Here is a 20,383-nt window from a genome sequence, read left to right on the forward strand (position 1 = left end):
TGTGTTCACAGGTTCCCCAACTGCGAAGGATAATTGCAGGCCTACTGATGGAGCCTTGACTCTTTAGCTCAACCTGTTGCTGCTGGAGAGCTCCACTGCAATCCCCACCATCAGCCAAGGTGGCACCCATTGCCCACGCGTGAGACTAAGCTTCCTGCCACCACCTCCCACCAAGTCTCTGGTTGCTTCCCAGCTGAGTCTTGGTCAATGTGCCAGGCTGAGGTTGTTGTTGTGGACTCAGCTGAACCTGAGTGAGGCCCTAGCCTGCCCTCAGGGCTTGTGCTATGTTCCCATGGGCTGCAGCTGGCGGTTTGGGATCTGCCCACTCCTCCCCATACTGGTAAATCTCCCAATATTTGGTGGCTTTTTTCTTAAATCCCCAGCTCCCGGAGTCATGGTTACATGAGAATTTCAACTTCCATTTTAAGAGTTTCCAGCCTTCGGGGGTGCAGAAAAAAGCTTGAAAATAGGACTTAAGTTACTGCCGTTTTGATTTGTTTTGTGGTGATGTCTAAGAGCCAAAGTCATGAACCAGGACCCCCTGTGTTTGGTGCAGAACCAAAAAATGGTCCCTGTCCTAGTGGCTTAACTTAGAAATTAGATGGCAAATACCCCTCCCCCACCCCAAATCTTTAAAAAAATCTCGTGAGTTCAGCAAATCTCATGGCTTTGGCTATTCTGAACCTCAAAGCTGGCTGCAGTAAATGTTGATCAGCAATCCCAGCATGTTGCTGAATATTAAATCCTTCTCCAGATAACCCCTGACCAACAAAACTGGTCTCCGGCTGTGCTCCGGTCTATGCTTAACTTAGATCAACTTAGCTATATCGCTCAGGGTGGTGGGGAAACTCGCACCCCAAGCACTGATCTGTAGTTAAGCCGACCTAACCCTCGGGCTACATGCAGCCTGGTTGACTGAAGAATTCGTCCCTGAGTGGCAGTAGCTAAATTGATGGAAGTGGGTTACCTACATTGACAGAAGGGGTTTTTCCCTCAATGTAAGAAGCATTTACACTACAGCACTTCAGCGGTGCTGCTCCAGCACCCCTCATAGACACAGGACATGTCTATATCTCCTTGCCTCTCAGGCTGAGCCCTGCACTAGATCCCAGCAGACCTGGGTTTTATCCCGGCACATCACATAGTCTCTTAAGCTGTGCTGCAAAGTGAGACTGAAGCTGGTTTGCTCACTCTGCCGTGGGGTAAATGATCAGGCAGGGGGAGAATCAGCCCTATACTGCTGCAGCTACAGTAGCGCCAGGGTGTAGATGCTTCCTACGTCGCTGGAAGGGGTTTTTCCATTGATGCAGGTATGTTCCCTCCCTGTACGGCAGTAGCATTCTTCCATCGACCTACCCCTGTCTACAGCGCAGCTTAGATCAGCTTAACTACAGCGTGCAGCTCAAACTTCTAAGTGTAGAGCAGTCCTCAGCAGCAGTCAGCCCAGGATTTGTTTCAGGTCACAGGCTGACATGATTGTCCTGATACTAAGAATAAAGATTCTTGTGATGTTTGGGCTCTTCTCTGAGCAACCAAGTAAATTGGCCCTGGCTGTCAGGCTCCTCCTTGTTCCTCCTATGAAAGCTAGGCAGCTAACTACAGTAGGCATGGCCAGAGGAAGGGAAACCTGGAGGGTGACACACACCTCCACGGCTATGAGGTCAGGCCTCTGTTTGATCTCAGCTCCCACTGGTGTAAAGTGGGCATAACTGCCCTGAAGTCAATGGAGTGATTCTGGTGCCAAAGCAGAGCTCCACGCCAAAGAAACCAGCTGGCAACAGCCCCCTCTAATTTTACTGGCCTGTTAACAGCGATGAACAATTGTGCCAGTTTCACCCTCACCAGTTGTTCTTTCCCTGCTGATTTATTTTAGCAGGCACATCTGGCTATTGGGGGGGGGGGGGGGAAGGGAATGCTAGCCCTTCCTCCCCCCCCCCCCACTGCAAAAGCGAATACCAGGCTTTCTTCTTGCCTGCATTGCACTGGGATTAAAAATTCAGTGCTGACTAATGGAACATGCTGGCAGACGGCTGCTTGCAGGAGCCCGGTAACCACGGAGGGGAGATGCAAGGGGGGAGGGAGGGGAAGATGGGTGTGTGGCTGAGACATCAGCTTGCAATACAGGATATCTGGCTTCAATTTCCAGTTCTTCCTTGTGTGACTTTGCACAAATTGCTTCCCCATCTACAACCGAGAGATGATAACACTTCCTGTTCCCTTCTGTGTCACCCATGTCTATTTAGCTTGGAAGCCTTCTAACGCAGGGACTGTGCATCCTCTCATGTGGACATGCTCTCCTATTCTGGTGTAGGGGCAGTCAGGGGGAAGATACATCACCCTGATGATTGTTCTGCTATAGCTACGCTGGTCAGTTGCCCCACATTGTCTAGCCCTGTGTGGGGGCAGCACTTGACACGATGAGGCTCTGATTGCTGGTGCAGCTTCTAAGCATTACATACAATGCAAAATAAAAACAACCTGCTCCGGGGCCACTCCAAGGCCTGGACCCCATCTTGCTTGGCAACTCCCCTGTAAAGACTAGAGAGTGCTGGAATTGGGGGCTGAGTAGGTTGGATGCAACTATAAATCCAGCCACCCTTGGAAAGTGTGACGCACCCACTGTAGGGAATGGGCATGCTGATGTCATGTCCCTTTGGTGTGAACAGTTAGCGACTAGTTGGGGGTTGTTTCCATTAGGAGGAGAAATGGTGGGAGGCGGGTCTGTTCACGGAGGCAGTCCTGCTTGTTTACACAGAATGCACACCGACTCCTCTTTCCCTGAACTTGGGAGAAACAAACAGCAGCCAGCAGCTTCCTTGCTCACAGTTCCCTCCAAGCCTGCCTCTCCAGCTGGACCAGTGCCCCACTGAGCTCTGGCCTGGATTTACATGTGGCTTTGCTCAGCATTAAATCCCATTTTTCAAAGTGACTTAGGAACTTTGGCCCAGATCCTTAAAGGTATTAAGACAGAGGAATTAGGTATCTAAATACCTTGGGGGCTCTGGGCCTCAAAAGCCTGAGTCCCATCATCTTTCAGTGAGATTTAGTCTCCTCAGACACTTCTGACGATGAGACTTGGCCAGCTAAGTCACTTCAGGTCAGGTTTTTAAAGGTATTGAGATGTGTACTGGGATTTCAAAAGCACCTAGGCCCCCCCCCCCACCCTATGGGTGCCTTTGAAAACCCTAACCGGGTGCCTAAATACCTTTAAAAATCTGGCCTGTAGGCCTTGAAATTCCAAGTGGCACAGTTTATTGCCAAGAAGACTGCCCCCAAACCATCCCGGTTGGTCAAAAAACCTACCCAAACCACCTCAAAATAGTGTGTGTGGGGGGGGGGGGGAGGATTTCCATCTGTGCACCATGATGCTGGGCAGGGTTTGAACCCAAACATGATCATGCAGGCAGAGTTTGAGGCAAAATGCCATTGTGCTGGCCAAGAAAAAAAAAGTGGCAAGAGGAAAAAAATTGTGGCCTGCAGCTGTATGAAAATTGCCACCCAAATTTTAAAAAAACCCACTCAAAATCACTTATTTACCACTAGTTGGGTGACTGCTGGGATCACAGCTTAGTCCTGCTCAGCCTTTGTCATGAGGCTGAGTGCCTTGGGTGGTAGCTTCAACCATCTCCAGCTACCTCACTCCAGAAGGGGTTTAATTGCTCCTTCCATTTAGCCAGAAAGAAAAGTAGTCAGAGCATCTATTACCTTCAGTGAGGGCTATGATGGTCTGTGGATCAAAGACCCACTTGATGGCAACTGGGTCTCCCTGATGGCCTAGTGGTGAGGAGTTAGTGGGAATATCTTCCAGCACAACACTACTTTACAACGATTAGAATGTTACACACAAATCTTAAACTGAAATAAACAAGCAGAAAAATTAATCATAACATACGCAATAATTAGCATGTTGACAATTATGCTATAATAATGTATGATAATATAGAACTCAGTTCTTTGTGTCCACATTTTTTAAGTTCCCTGCTACACTTTGAATCTTTCAGAGGCTGGGTTTTTTTAGTTCTGTATAGCATTTTTCTATTCTCCCCGGAAAATACAACAAAACAATTTCTACTCTTTAGATTACAAAACAATGTTGCTCTGACCTTCTATCCATGCCTCTGTGTCTTCAAAGTTAATGCACTTGCATGCAAGTATACATTAGATAAGAATATTTAGATAAATTAGATTATTTAACTGAGCAGGGCCTGATGAAATTCATCCTAGGGCACATAAGGAACCAGCTGAAGCAACCTCAGAATCATTAGCGGTTATCTTTGAGAACCCATGGAGCACAGGTGATGTCCCAGAGAACTGGAGAAGGGCAAACATAGAACTTATCTTTAAAAACGGGAACAAAGAAAACCCAGGGAATTACAGACCAGTCAGTCTAACTTTGATACCTGGAAAGATACTAGAACAAATAACTAAAAATCAATTTTTTAAACATCTGGAGGAGATTATACTGTTATAAGTAATAGCCAGCATGGATTTGTCTAGAACAAATCATGCAAAACCAACCTATTTTCCTTCACTGACACAGCTACTGACCTAGTGGGTAGGGGGCAAGCTGCAGATGTGATATAGCTTGATTTTAGGAAGGCTTTTGATACAGACACACATGACATTCTCATAAGCAAACTAGGGAAATACAGTCTAGATGAAATTACTATAAGACGGGTGCAAAACTGGTTGAAAGACTGTCCTCAGAGAGATTCACTCTCAAATTGCAGGGACATATCTAATGGGATCATGCAGGGGCCTGTCCTGGGTCCAGCACTATTCAATATTTTCATTAATGCCTTAGAGCAGTGTTTCTCAATTTTATTTCCCCCCGGAACCCTTGCGCGCCCATGCCATACCCTCCACCGAAAAGTCGAGGAACACTTCCTCTTTTCAGTGGCGCGGTGTAGGGTTGTTTTGGCGGCGCGCTCTCTGAGCTGTTTTCGGCGGCCCCATCAGCTGTTCGGCGGCACCCGATTTTTATTACTTTCGGCGGCGCGGTTCCGCTTCTTCGCGGAACCCTTCAACTCAGCCCACGGAACCCTGGGGTTCCGCGGAACACCATTTGAGAAACACTGCCTTAGACAATAGAGAATATGCTTACAAAATTTGTGGATGACACAAAGCCAGGAGGGGTTACCAGCACTTTAGAGGGCAGGATTAGAATTCAAAATGATCTTGACCAACTGGAGAACTGGTCTGAAATCAAGAAAACGAAATCTATTTAAGACAAGTGCAAAGTACTGCGCTTGGGAAGCCAAAATCAAATGCACAGCTACGAAATGGGGAAAAACTGGCTAGATGGTTGTACTGCTGAAAAGAAGGTAGGGGTTATAGTGGGTCACAAACTGAATATGAGTCAACAATGTGATGCAGTTGTGGAAAAGGCTAATATCATTCTGGAGTGTGTTAACAGGAGTGGCATATATAAGACATGGAAGGTAATTGTGACACGTTGCTAAGCACTGGTGAGGCCTGAGCTGCAGTGCTGTGTCCAATTGTGGGCGACACACTTTTTAAAAGACGTGGACAGAGAAAAGCAACAAAAAATGATCAAAGGTTTAGAAAATGTCTGAGGAAAGATTAAAGTCAGTGCAGATATTTTGTCATGAGATGAGAAGACTGGTGGGGGACCTGATAACAGTCTTCAAATATGTTAGGGCTGTTATAGGATGGGGCTCAATTCACTGAAGTTAGACGTAATTGGCTTAATCTGCATTGAGGGAGATTTAGGTTAGATAGTAGGAAGCACTTTCTACCTATAAGGATAATTAAGCACTGGAATAGGCTTCCAAGGGAGGTTGTGGAAACCCCAACATTGGAGATTTTTAAGAACAGACTTACATTGCTGGGGTTCTGTAACAGTGGAAGGCCAAGAAGGGTTTATGTGTCTTGTTTTCCATCTAACGCCTACATACGGCTTCAAAAACCAAGGACATTTCCCCTCCAGAAAACCAGTTAAAAACCAGTTCAGCTTGCTTATAGGCATCACATACCCACACACACCCTAAAATCAGGGAACTATCCAGTTAAGAGACAGGTGATTTTTTTAAAGGCTCATCTACACTAGAAAGTTAGCTGCTGTAACTATATTGTTATAAGATGTTTATACTGATGCAGCTTATTCCACTATGGGAAGCAAAATAAGCTACACCAGCATAAGCCCCCATTTCTACTGGTATAAATGCATCCACACTAAGGGTTGTACTGTTATAACTATAACTGTAACAAAATCACACCCTGAACTGACATAAGTCATACTGGTATGAAAATTGTGCGTAAACCAGGGCTTTGTTAAAATGTGTTAACATCCCACTTTAAGTCCTAGCGTGGAGAAGGCTTATGTGTCTGTGCAGCACCTAGCACAATGGGGCCCTGATTTCAACTGGGATCTGCTGGCAACTGATCAACAATGAGTATAGTTCAGGTAATTCTTAACAAACTTTAATTCCCACACATCACATTGGCTACTTTCACTGACACACTCCACCCCTCTAGAAAGGAGTCCCCTATACTTCTCCCACTAAGAAAACCAGTGCGTTTCAACTAGACTGATTGAGTTCAAGCAGCAAATCCCACGTGTAGGCCTGGTCCACACTTTTAGATTGACATAGCTACGTTGGTTAGGGATGTGAAAAATCCACACCCCGACGACCGAAGCTATGCAGACCTACTCCCCAGCACAGAGGTAGCTCAGTCAGAAGCAGAATGCTGCCGCCAATGAAGTCACCATCATTCAGGGATGTGGCATTCTTATGCCTACAGAAAACCATCTTCCGTTGCTGTGGGCTGCATTTACACTATGGGGTTTTGCAGGTATAGCTCCGGTGACTTCATTGCGTTAACTAGATTGCAGCTAGTTCAGTTATGTCCACACATACTCAATTGCAGCGTAAACACACCCTTACAGAGGCACTGGAGTCTAGAGGGTAGGGTACCAGACAGGGCACATACATCCTTTCCCCCACCCTTTGGCTGTGTCTTCACTTCACAGTTAGCTTGAATCATGGCTTGCCTACACTTGAAACGCCACTGAGGTCTTTAGTGCTCCAGCACACTCACTACAGAGCCAGGAGGGGTTCTCCTGCTGCCATAGTAATTCCCTTCCTCGAGAGGCGGTAGTAGGTCCATGGAACAATCCTTCTGTCAACCTAGGGCTGTCCACACTGGGGATTAGGTCATCTTAACTACATCGCTCAGGGGGTGGATTTTTCACACCCCCGAGCGACACTGCTGGGTCTACTTTCAAGTGTAGATGTGGCCTCAGTCTAGTTTGAGTGAGAGCAGCCGGGCCAACTAATGCTCCAGCCGCACAGAGTGACTGTGTTAGCAGCTATCGCCTCCGGGAAGTTAGGAGCCTAAATACTTTTGAGGAGCTGGGCCTTGCCCCCGGTATCAAGTAGGATTCGCTTCTGAACAGGGCCTTTGGTCACTAAGCTAGAGGAGGCTGCTATGGCACAGGCCTGCCAGATGCCAGCACCCCCGCAGCCTCTTCAATCACCCTTCCTCCACTGCCCCTCCTCTTTCTTCCGTCCCGGCTCTCTCCCTTTTCTGTTATCCCTGCCCCAGCCCCTTCTTTCTGTCTTCTGCCCCAGCCCCCTCCCCTTTATTCTGCCCCCCCCCTTCGTCTACCCCCTCCCTTCGTCTACCCCCTCTCCTGCTCCTCCCCTCCTCCGCCCCATTCCCTTCTGTCCCTCCATTAACCCTCTCTATATCCCCACCCCCCTCCCCACTTTCCCCCATTGTCCTCCCATTCCCAATTCCCATGCAGCAGTGGCTGGAGGTCTGTCAGCGCGCAGCCTGCAGGTGGCGCCTGAGCCCACCGCCTTCTCGGTGGCATCAGGCTGACGCGCTATCTTCCGGAGACCCGTTCGTTCCCTATGCCGGCTCTATGATGAGCTGGCGGTGGACGCTCTGCCCTGCACGTCTCTATGGCGTGGCGGGGTCCGTTTCCGGGTCAGGGCGGGGTTGAAATCGCCCCGCTCTTCGCCTCCCCCTCCCAGACCCGCCGAGGCCGCCGCAGCAGGAGCAGCAGCCGCAGCCCCTCCGCCCTCCTCCCGCCGCCGCCATCCCGCCCGCCCGTCCCGGCTCTCTCCCTCCCCCCGCCTCCTCCCTCCCCCTCCGAGGGGTCCCCTCCTCCCTCCGCCCGCCCCGGAGACCCCGCCGCCCGCCCCGGTCACCCGCCCTCCCTCCTCCCGCTCCCCCCTTCCCCGTCCCTCCGTCTACGGAGCGGTCGGGCGATCGCCCACCCCGCCGCCAGGTAAGGGAGCGGCCCGCTTCTCCACCCGGATCCCCGGCCTCGCGTAGTCTCGCTCCCCGCCCACCCTCCCACCCGTCCGGGCGCCGCCGCCACGCGAGCCCGAGGAGGCGCCCGCGGCCTAGTGCGGCCTAGTCCGAGGGTGCGTGCGGCGGGGGGGAGGGGCGGCGCTGTTGCTGCTGCGCACGAAGGAGGCGGCGAGCGGAGCAGGCCGCGGGGCGGGGGGCAAGGGAGGAGGCCGCGGCTACGGCGAGGCAGGGAGGCGGCGGGGACTCTGCGTCACATGGCGGACGGCCGCCGGAGAGCAGGGCCGCGGTGCGGGGCGGGAGGCGCCCGGGGGGGGGGGGGGAAGGGCTCTGGGAGATCGAGTCTGCCTGGCCGGCGGACGGGGCGGGAGGCCTCTTCTCTTCCCCCCCCCCCACCGCCCGCCGTGTGTGTGCGTGCGCGGTAGGCCACGGGGCCCCGCTTTCTCGTGGTGGCGGCTCCGCATCTGAGCCCCTTCCCGCGGGGAGAGCTGCTGTGGGTATGCAGTCTTATCGGGGGAGGAGGGAATCGAGAGAGGGGCTGGAGTAAATACCCCCAGTGGGGGTAGGGGGAGAGAAATGTAACGGGGGGGCAGTTGAGAGGGAATTAAGTAAAGACCCCTCGATCGCTTGGGGGGGGGAGGAAAATCCTACATAGGGCAGAGTAGAAAAACTGAGGTGTAATATTTAGAAGGTAGCTTTTTGCTCCTTTACTTCCCCCCCATCCTAAAGTAAGGAGACTCAAATGAAGCAATAAGGGGCTTAAAAGCTAGAGAAATAGGGCGTGCTCAGTTTGTTGTTGGGACCAAGGATTTATTTCGAGTGTTTACTAATTTAAAAAAAAAAATGAATATTGGATGTAGTGCAGAGGGAAAGAGAAGCCAACTTGCAATACCTCCCCGAAGGAGCAGTATTAAAATACAGCTTTAGATAACTTCTCTGGGGAAAATATTTTCACATTGTTTGTGGGAGGTGGGGGGATTAATGGTAAGGAAACATTTTGGGGAGGTCTCAGGGGCTTCTGGGTGTGGAGCAATGCCTCTCAGATAACTAAAATCAGGGTTTAGACAATGGATCGCTTCTGTGTACTAGTAATGGATGGAGACATCACTACTGACTGATTGCAATCTCAGTAGCAGCTTCTAATTAGCAAACCTAAAATCTGTATATGAGAACTCAGAAGTTTCTCTTTAGAAAAAAAAAAAAATCTGATGGCTTTGATCAGATGTTTAGTGCTGGATAATCTAAATTCATGAACAAAAAAATTACCTTTGGGTTTAGAAACCACTGTAGTGGGGAGAAAAGGTTAATAAATTGATAAAACAACTTGATGAAAAGTATGTTAATGTTAACTTATGTAAACTGGGACAGAAATTTACTAATTTAATTGGCAGAAGAATGGGCTAAATTCTTACAAGACTCATCTGGCATTGTTACCACCAGCAATACCTCCAGTAAACTGGGAAATAGTGTAATCATGTGGACTCTGCAAGAGATTAAGAATTAGAATTCCTGGGTTCTGTTCCTAGCTTTGCCTCAGATTTGGAGACCATCTTGTTCCTTGGGATCTTTTCTCCAAACTAGACCATAGAAATGTTTTCCTACTTTAGAAAGATGTAATAGGGATTTATATATCGATGATGCCTTGAAAATGCAGGCCAAGAAACACTTCTATTGGGGTCATAATAGAGAACTAAAGACCCCTCCCTTTTTCCTAATGGCTTGTTTTCACATAGGATTAGCCTGGAAACAAGGCTATGCTGCTGTAGAATCCACTTGGCAAGTTCTGATTTGGGACTGTAGGTCACAACTCTCAATTGAGCTTAGGTCAGCTCTTCCCACGCTGGAAGTTGCTGTAGTTAAACTTTGGCACCTTGCTGCTTTGCCACACTAGAGGCTTATCTGCTCACAGCTTGCATCAGTTAACTTTAAAACTACTTTACTTTTAGTTAAGCCAACGACTAAATTAACTTACCCAAACCCCTGTATGGGCACACTTAAATTGGCTTGCAAAGAGGGTGTTATCTCACTAGTATATAAACTAGCTTATTAGTGTTTGGTTTTTTAAAAGTTGATTTAGTTAATCTTAAGGCTTGTTGGTCCATGAAGTTCTTCTGGAATAGCTATTTATAGGAATAAGAGTATTTGTTTTGCTTCTGTTTAGCTTAATCCATTAAGCTAAATAGAAACAAAATGTTCTTATTCTGGAACTAGAATGTTCACGCATGGATTTATTCTAGAATAGCGGTTGCACTTTAAATTCACAACCTACCCTCATCTGAGTTCTCTTTCAAGTAAAGAGAAGCCCATAAACTGTATACAAAGCCTTCTGCTTCTGCTTCTCCTTCTGAAGAAGGGCGGGGAAGAGAGGAGGAGGAGAATGGACACAGACCTCATCCACTGAAGCTATTAGGAGGCACTGTGGGCGGGAACTGAAGAATGGAAAGTGACAACTGATCTCTTTACAACCTTTGGTTCTGGCATCTAGGGGGTGGGGAGCTTAAATTGGTTGCTCAATACACTTGATTCAGCAGTTCTGCTCAAGCAAAAATCTCATGTAAGAATTAGAAACTATCTAGGTTTACTACACACTAGTCTCTATCATACAAATAAATGCATGTCAGTTCAGTGCCAAATGATGAACAATTGTAAATACACTCAAATCTGTTCTGACAGCTTGTCGATGCTGCTCATTTAAGAGAATATCTTGTCAAATTGAGCTAACTCTACTAGGGTGGTAATAGTGCGGAGTGGGTTCAACATCCTTGGGATAGATTGAGCTATGTAGAAAAGGGTGTGTCCTTAAGTGTTTGTTCTGCTGTAAATAAAGACAAAGGATGACCTGATGCTGGCTGTGTTCAGAGCATATCATGAGACAACCCTTCTTCTGTTATAGTTTCTATCCCCCAGCGACCAAAGATTTGACCACTGACAAAGCCTAACTCGACAGAACACAGATCAAGATGGACACCGGTGTTATTGAAGGTGGTTTAAATGTCACACTTACCATTCGACTACTTATGCATGGAAAGGTATTTGTCATCATCTCTTTATACCTCTGGTGAAACTGGGTCGGAGCAAATGTTTTGGAAATCCTTTGTGTCTGATCAGAAAGATCAATTCTTTATAAGAGTGGATCTTTTTGTTGTAACCCAAATGGGAGTCTAGTAATTTAAATAATGCTAAATAAAGCCAGCCTAATGTTTCTTTGAAATGGCTCATCATTAGAGCCATTAGCTTCTTGATGCTGGGAACTTCTTGGCATGTGGCCTATTCCTGGTAAAAGGATATCTTGTGACCATTGGAGCAGAATTTTTTAAATCTCAAAATATCAGTAAAGAAACTAGCAGCAGAACTTGGGGGGGAGGGACAGGATCTGTTCTATTAAACTCACAAGAAGCAAGATATTAACACTTTATGTATTGAGGAGGAAATGAACTTCAAGCACCGTATTCTATGTTTAGTGTAAATTTATTTACACTTTATACTGAGTCATAGATTCCAAAACTACACGAGACCATTGTGTTCATCTAGTCTGACCTGCTGTATAACACAGCATAGAGCGTCTCCAGAATAATTCCTCGAGTAGATCTGTTAAAGTCAATACCGACTTAAAAATTGTTGACAGTGGAGAATCCTCTGATCCTTGGCAAATGGTTCTAATGGTTAATTACTCTTATTAAAAATGTTACGCTTTATTTCTAGTCTGAATTTGTCTAGCTTCAATTTTCAGTCAGGAAGCACCTTTAATCACTAAACATACAAGTGAGTTGGAGAGGAGAACAGTGAGACTATCAGACTTACTAAAAAAATCTCCTATTGAATGAGATTGCTAAGCTTCAGCGTGATCCTGAGCAGTCAGGGAGAACTTCTGCCGCTATCTTGCACCTGTGTAGTCTCTGAACCTGTTTCATTTAATCTTTGAGAACCACTAATTAATGCTTTTGTTCCCATTTCAGGAGGTTGGGAGCATCATTGGGAAGGTAATTAGCTAAATTTACTCATTTTACTTCAGTCTTTATCCATTCAGTTCAGTAACACTAATAGCCTCTCTTCCTTTTCTTCTCCTCATCCCCTACAGAAAGGAGAATCTGTAAAGAAGATGCGTGAAGAGGTAGGTTCTGGTGAGCAGGTGGCAACGAACTGGTCTTTTAAATCAGTTAAGAGAAACTTGGGTGGAATAGTATCAAATCTTGGAGGCCCTTGTTGGAAGTCTAATGTAGGGATTCATCAGTCGCAGTTATCTTGGCAGACAGTAACAAGCTAATTGTGGATTGAAAGGCTCCTGGGAAATGTAGTTCTTCTGACCAATCACAGAATTGTTCCAGCAGATAGAAACTAAGATGGCTGCCCCAAAGAGCAGAGAAAAGCGAAGTGTGTGGGGTGGATTTCATGGTATGAAATAAAAATGATTTGTATTGTAGTAACACGTAGGAGTCTCATTGTGCAAAGCACTACACAGGTAATTACCTGCACACAGGCAATGTTGTAACATTACTCACCATCCTGCCAGCCAAATTGGGACTGCTCCATAGTGCCAGTCCATTAACGTAGCATCTTTGCTCTTTTACATTCACTTGCTTTGTTTCTCCAGAGCGGGGCCCGCATTAATATCTCGGAAGGGAACTGCCCAGAACGGATCATCACTCTTGCTGGCCCGACCAATGCCATCTTTAAAGCATTTGCTATGATCATTGACAAACTGGAAGAGGTGCGTGTCTCCTTCCTGTTACTGTTCTCTAGCCCTAGTGTGGGGTCCTGGGAAGGAGCAGGAAAGGACTGAATTGCTTTTAGAACTGGCCTCTGCTATGCTAGCTGGAGCCAAGACTTTGACTAAACCCTCTTTAGATAGACACACACTACTGTGGCCAGCCAGAATTGTGGCAGTCACTCAACATTGTTTTGAATCTGGAACACTTGAGAACTGCGCTTGAATCAAATGCAGTATAGGCAAGGCTTGTGTGAAGAGACTGTCGACACAGGGCCTGAGCTATCCTTGTTGTGGGGCAGCACATGAGGAGGAAGGGGGGCATGAAACACTTTTTGAGGGTTGCCTGTTGCTGGCACAGGCTGCCCTAACTTGCAGCCCTGGTGATTGGGCTGTTTTTATAGGTGCAGAATTGGAAGTGTGTGTGTGTGTGTGTGTGTGTGTGTGTGTGTAAATTAAAAAAAAAAAAAAAAAAAAAAAAAAAAAAAAAAAAGGCCCCATCTGTCTGCTTTGAAATGACCTGTTAGCTGATGGGGAGTTGCAGGAAGATGCTGTGGAGGTGATGCAGAATTGCCACTGCACCTGGTAGGGGTCTTTTGTACAAGGGGAGGAATGGTGAGCTTATGTTTGCCCAAGGACCCTCTGTACTAGCAGACCTTAGACAGTGACCACAGAGCAACACTGAATTGTGCCCATGGGTTTAAGCATGAGTTATAGACTTTTAAACAATGCATCTTCAGACACAGAGTTGCCATGCTGGCTTGAACCTTTGCCCATCACTCACGCACTTGCCCTCCTCTCCTGTACCATTCAGGGCTGGGCACAAGAACTATATCAAAAGCCGGCTAGCTAATATTCATGTCGGAGGTCCTGGCTGTTAAGCCAGCACTCTTAAATCCAAGCATCCAGTGTTGTCAGAATAGCTTTGTCCTGGGAATGCTGAGCACGTCACTAATTTGGTATTAGTGGTGATGACTAAGGCCAGCAAGTCTGGTGGGCGGGTTGCCTGGTCAGTGAGCTATTTCAGAAGGTGTTACCCTCCTCCCTTCCAGTAGACTTGCAGTACTGTCTCACACGGCAGCAAGGTCTCTTCCTGGCACTTGTGATTGCTCTGCCCTGAAGCAAAAGGCTTTGGTGGCTCATGTGACTCTCATCCTAGCCAGTGGAACAAATGTCCTTCAGCAGGATGGGAGGCTGCCAGCTTGGAGGCTCGGATTTTTAAAAAAGCCAAATGTTGATGCTCTGCTGTTCCTCCAAGGCCGGATGGGCCCTTCACATCTGTTTGTGGAGCACTGTCCTTGCCTGGGCTCTGCACTTGGTGCAATTTTTCACTTTTGAGGTCCGTGCCCAAGCCAAGTGACGGTGGCTGCGTGTAAGTAACCTGAGAACGCTGGCCCCATGCCTGGGATGAGGTTCATTTTGCAAAGCCTGGGCTGTTGCCCTTGAGCAGTGGAAATATCCCACTGTCACCAGGATGGGAACATGCAGCTCTGACGTCGTGGCTGCTATTAAGCATAATTTGACAATCCTAGGAGCCACTTACGTGCAGCTGCACGGATCAGATTTATAGAGAAGGGAGCAGATGACTGGATTGTGGGGCTAGAACTCCAGTGTGAAGATTCTGGTATCAAACAGCTGAGCGTCAGAGCTTTTAATTTCAGACCTCTGAGATAGGAGAGCTCTGGGTTAAGACGTGGCCTCCTTACCGCTGCTTTACTTGTAGGCTCCCCTTTGCCTCCTATCCGCCAACACCATTATCTTCTAGAATACCTGCTGGGTTGGCTTTCCTCCAGAGGCTGTTTTGGGACTAGGCAGTATCTGATTCTGTATCATACTCTTGTTGCGTCACACTGAACTAAAATCCTTTTCTGCGGGGTCCAAACATGGCAGCAGTCAAGCTGTCCTATCCCCTGGTATCTTAAACTGTAAACCTCTTGATTGACACCACCTAGGTGTCTACATACATGTGTAAGGTGTCCTCTTCAAGCTTCTCTAAGGAACCTTGGGGTCTGTGGGAGCAGCTGATCTCCAGTTAATACAAGACACAGTGCTTTAGGGCTGACTAGGAAACTTCCTGGCAGCTAGCAGAAAGACACATGAGTTTATTTTCTTTGCTTGTTACTCCTGGTGTCTGGTGCTCTTATGCCAACCAGGAGAACAGAGTTCCCGGGGGCGGGGGGGGCAGGGAAGTATGTGACAAAAGTTTTTAGCCACTGCTTGGTGGCTGTATTGTTAGACTAAGCAGAGCCTCATAGACTTTAAGGCCAGAAGGGACCATCATGATGATTTATTCTGACCTAGGCTACAGGACCTGACCTCACCCACCCACTCCTGTAGTAGCCAGGGTGGATTGATTTAAATCAAGGTGAATCATTGATTTAAATCAAGTTTCCCACTGATACTATTTCACATTTCTTAAACAATGGTGCAAATCGGATCACTAAAACATGTTAATTTACAACTCAGTACAGCATTTTACAATACCTAGGAGGGTATACTTTGTCTAATTTTTTTAGATGACTTGATTTTTATTAATTTAAGAAATAGCACATAATATTGATGACCTGTGTCAAGCTGCAGATGCAGTAGCAGTACATTAGGATTGGTAAGAACTAAATCACACATACAGTACAACTTATATATTATTAAACTAAATCTTAAATGTTACATAAATGTTTCACATTTGCAATTGCAGTAGTCTCCTCTAACAGACAAGTCATCACAACACTAAACATATGCTGTCCTTAAAACTTCTACAGTTAGCTCTCATCTTCCCCACTCCCACTATCATTTTTATTCATAGACTGAAACAGAAATACGAGTTTTCCTGCTTTTTCAACTCCCAGTTGATTTTTTTTTTTTTAGCTTTGAGTGAATAATACCAAACGACGAAAATATTCTCTCTCTGCCTGGGGAGGAAGCTACTGCTGTGAAAAGTTGGCTTAGCAACTGAAGGAACTCTGTTTCAAGGTGCCTGGCTAATGATTTCCACCAATTCAGGGGAGTGACTTTGTTCAAAACATCATCAGTAAACATGTATTGTTTGAATGGTTCTGCTCCAGCCCTGAAATTTATTATGACTGGCATAACCGAGGAGTGATTTTTGAGATCCCCATGCCATGGCAGCAGCATCTTCTTCAGAAGTTAGGCATCTACCTTTATATCTGGTGTCAGTGCTTGGTCCATTCGCTTCTTTATTGCCTGCAGTTTAACTTTCTGGTGAGGTATTTCTTCATTGTCCCTTGAAGTGCCTTCCAAATTTCGACAGCATCAGCAATGCAGCAACAATTTCTCTGAAGTTTGAGGCTATGGATATAGGCTTTAGTATATTGAGCATATCCTCTACATTGCTCTTTAATCAAACGTTAGATACTTTGGATGAGATACTTCCATCTATTTTATCATGGTTTTCTGCACAAAGTTTTATGAGACTAGGCCAGTTCTTAATAAATTGCTCAAAACAATCAACCACAGAATTCCATCACACATCTTGAAGGAGAATTAGTTTGGATCCTCCTGCTCCCTTCAGTGAAGCTGAAGCAAAATGGTTGTTACAGAAGTATTTTGCGACTTCAACATTTTCTTTTATTCCTGGAGAAGACGTACTTAAGCCTTTGGTTAAAAGATGCATTAAATGGGCACTGCAGCCATATGTTATTAAGGAGCATCCTTCCAGTTTCTTCTAAGTATCTTCTCATCTTTGCCACGTTGGCAGCATTGTCTGACAAACTGTGCATGTGATGGTTGAATTTTTGTTCAGTTTATTACCACTTTCACTGCCACTTTTAAATATTCTATGGGCATTTCCCATTGTATCTATTGTTTCTGAAAGATCTGCAACCCCATCTTCTGTTGTCACACAGGCACATATTACTGGATCATTGTGTACATTGCTCCACCCATCAAGGCTTAAGCTGGCAAATTTTCCCCTCAATATTTCTTGCACACTGTTCAAGTTCCTTCTCCTACACTGTATCTAGCAACCTTCCATCAATGTCTGCTCTAGCAGGTGGGGAGTGTAGCCTGGTCGTAGGGACTCAACCAGGTCAATGAAGTGTTTATTGTTAATGTGAAAAGGGAGAATTTGTGGCATAAATGAACCAAGCAATCTTCATCTATGGTGTCTTACTGGTATTTGCTGGTCCTTACTACAAACCATCCATGGTGGTGGTTTTACTGGGTGATTGAAACTCTACTGATACTCTATTGTCTGAATACCTTTAGTTGCAGTGCTGCTGCTAAAAGTACCAACGGATGACTCTGAAGTTGTTGCAGATAGACAGTCAGAGTCTCTTATGATTAAATGGGATCCTGAAACAGAATTCACAAGATTTTGAGTAGTCGTTCTTCTCACTCTTATTCAGTTAATCACTTACGTTTTTCCCAGCAAGGATGCAGATCCGATTCCAAATTACCAAAAAAGCTAAGACTGACTGCACTTGGAGTGCACTTAATTTTGGAGTAAGCCCCATAGAACTCACTGGCACTTCTATGCTTATTTTCTCAAAAAACAGGATGGGGTTCCCTTGGGAAAGCTGAATTAGGGAATAGACTTACGGCATCATCACATAGTCTGTGGCCATGATGTTCCAGAATAAGGGGCATGTAATATAAAATGAAACCCAGTGGCAACTGGCACTCTAGATTTCTCTTACTGCAGCTTTCTGTACCGTATATGTGGGTGATAGATTCTAAACCAGTTAAGTAAAGCCATAAGGATTAGCTAAGTGAAACTTTTTTTTCTAGCAACATCCAACGTAGTAAATGGCTTGGGAATTTACTTGTTAAATCACACTTGCACTAAAAGGCATGGAGAGAGTCTTGAATGATGCATTGCGAAGTGAATTATTTAAGCTTCTAAGCAGTCGAGCCACATTGTTCTTCAGACATACCACATCTTCATCCACGTCATTTTCTCCCAATAAGCAGTTTTATTGTTTCATTCTTGCAACTAGGCCCTGCATCTCCTTCTTGCACCACTTACACTTGACACTTCCCTTTTTTGCCCAGGGAAGGAATTTCTTCAAAATATTCCCTGATAGGGTCCCTTATGCCCAGAGGCCATGACCGTTTTTCTGTGGCAAAAGTGTGGGGGAGTATAGGAAGCTGTGTGTGTGTACTGAATAAACAAACTGAAACAGAAACTGAAAGCCCAGAACTTTCAAGAAGCAAGAGCTGATAGTTCGGCTGGATAGACTAGAATCATTAATTCATTTTTATGAGACTGTAAGTGTAGGTTTAGCATGTTAATGATGAGATTTAATTGTAACTAAATTTATCATTTAAAAAACAGTATTTTTAAACTAAAAATTCAATTCAAATCTTTTTTTAATTTAAAAAAACAAACAAACAACAAAACTTTTTTTTTTTTTAAATCCACCCTAGTAGGCCAGTACTTTCTGGCTGAGTTACTAAAGTCCTCACATTTTGATTGGCAAAAATCTGAGGGTTTCTTTAAATCTGACCTGAGGAAAAATTCCCCAAATATAGCAATTAGTTAGACCCTGAGCATGTGGGCAAGACCCACTAGCCAGATACCTGGGAAGGAATTCTGAGCCCTCCTTCCCTAGTGTCCCATTTCTGGCTATTGGAGATTGCCTGCAGCGACACATGGCCCACCTCATCCTACCATCCTCTCCATGAACACATCAGGTTCAGTCTTAAAACAGGTTTAAGGTTTGGGGTTTTGTTTCACTCCTTCTAAACCTTTACCTAATTTCAAGCCTACACTTACTGATGGTCACTTTATATCTATTCTTGTGCCAACATTGGCTCTTTAAATAACTCCTCCCCTTCCCTGGTGTTTATCCCTCTGATGTATTTATAGAGAGCAATCCTATCTCTTCACACCCCCCTCCCTCCCCCAAGCCTGCGTTTTGTTAGGCTAAACAATCTAACTCCTTACTCTCCAGGTCCATTCTGATCAGTACTTGGATGGGAGACCTCCAAGGAAAACTCAGGGTGTTGTCTGGAGTGTTTGGAGATTGCCAGGGCCCCAGTATGGTGCGTCACACAGGTAACTAAAGATCCCAGGGTGCTCCTTGCAAGGGGAGGTTTGCACTCAGCTCCAGTCAGAGTTCATTATATTGTCTCCCTACACTTCTGCCTGCAGTGTCAATAGGATATTTGGTCCTTAAACTGTAGTGTTTCTGTGAAATGGTTCCCCTGCTGCACCTCAGGGGTGAATGAGCCTAGACTTGAGGTACAGGGATCTTGCTCTTCGGAATGAAGAGCACTATACTGTGTAATAAGAGAGGCTGTGCCAGGGTAGACTGACAAACTTTCTAAAAGCCTCCCTTCTGAGTAACTCCTTATCATTTCAGGACATCAGCAGCTCAATGACCAACAGCACAGCTGCCAGCAGGCCCCCTGTCACCCTGAGGCTTGTGGTACCTGCCAGCCAATGTGGCTCCCTCATTGGAAAAGGAGGCTGCAAGATCAAGGAGATAAGAGAGGTCTGCACCTTCTGACTCTGACTAGTCTTTTGTGGGCTGGGTGCTGCTTTGAAGAGGAGTTTTCAACCTTACTGGTAGCTGCAGTTCAACAGCGGTAGCTTTCTGTGGAGAGGTGCTTTCTTTAGCTCTACCGTCTCCCTCCCATAAGTGCCTGGGTTGAATACTCCATGCTAGAGACTTGGCATCATCCTGCCGTGAAAAGCGCATATTTGTAGTGCTTGTGAAACCAAGACCAATACAGTGGCTGGAGCCAGGTCTGTTGAAGATCCTTTTCCCCCAGCTCTGCTACTTCACCCCAGTCCTGGCCTGACTACTTGAACCCTTCTTGCCAAAGCAGTGGGAGTGGGGGGAATTGGCCCTGGATACCAAAGGATTAATTCAGTTCGGCTTCACTGCTCATAGAGACAGTGTCAACTTGCACATCAAGGCAAGGTTGAGTCTAGTTTCTCTTGGCCCTGGAGTTCTGATGACTGAATTAATTCCAGCCAGGACTAAACCTCTTCTTTGAGGTTGTGCAGAGGGTAGGTAGAACTGAAAGCATGGGGTTTGTTGCTGGGAGGCCACTGCATATCATGAGATCAAAGATTAGCGTGCCTGACTTTCTATTTTTAATCTTAAACTTTAAGAGCACAGGGGCACAGGTCCAGGTGGCAGGAGACATGCTGCCCAACTCGACCGAGAGAGCTATCACCATTGCTGGGATACCGCAGTCCATCATTGAGTGCGTCAAACAGATCTGTGTGGTCATGCTGGAGGTGAGTCTCAGGGATGAGCTGTTTGTTTTCTTTGGGATGGGGAGGCAGGCACACTGGCGAAGGGGTGTCTCTGAAATGCCTATTGTTTGTTCCTAGAAGCTTAATGGAGGGCAAAGGGCAAGTTTAGATGCTGTTAGCCTTTATTCTGACTCTACCGCCAACAACCTTATCAAACAGAAACTGAC

General features: G+C 46.1%; 1 protein-coding gene across 22 annotated transcripts in view; it reads left to right on the forward strand.

Annotated features, from left to right (window-relative positions):
• Positions 1 to 8,027: 8,027 nt before the first annotated feature.
• PCBP2 (poly(rC) binding protein 2) overlaps positions 8,028 to 20,383 on the forward strand; it is a 28,814-nt gene continuing 16,458 nt past the window's right edge. For 7 of the 22 annotated variants that reach the window (XM_067529604.1, XM_067529605.1, XM_067529608.1 and 4 more), the window contains exons 1-7: positions 8,028 to 8,260; positions 11,177 to 11,312; positions 12,240 to 12,263; positions 12,362 to 12,394; positions 12,875 to 12,991; positions 19,312 to 19,443; positions 20,070 to 20,198. In XM_067529604.1, coding sequence (XP_067385705.1) covers positions 11,244 to 11,312; positions 12,240 to 12,263; positions 12,362 to 12,394; positions 12,875 to 12,991; positions 19,312 to 19,443; positions 20,070 to 20,198 — 504 coding nt within the window. In that variant the 5' untranslated portion in view covers positions 8,028 to 8,260; positions 11,177 to 11,243. Of the gene's footprint in view, positions 8,261 to 8,502; positions 8,573 to 11,176; positions 11,313 to 12,239; positions 12,264 to 12,361; positions 12,395 to 12,874; positions 12,992 to 19,311; positions 19,444 to 20,069; positions 20,199 to 20,383 lie in introns of those variants that run through there. The other 15 variants (XM_067529598.1, XM_067529600.1, XM_067529603.1 and 12 more) reach the window with 6 other exon arrangements.

Source organism: Emydura macquarii, unplaced genomic scaffold, assembly GCF_026122565.2.
Source record: "Emydura macquarii macquarii isolate MOO-44397 ecotype Brisbane River unplaced genomic scaffold, CSIRO-AGI_Emac_v2 contig_2994, whole genome shotgun sequence".
NCBI lineage: Eukaryota > Metazoa > Chordata > Testudines > Chelidae > Emydura > Emydura macquarii.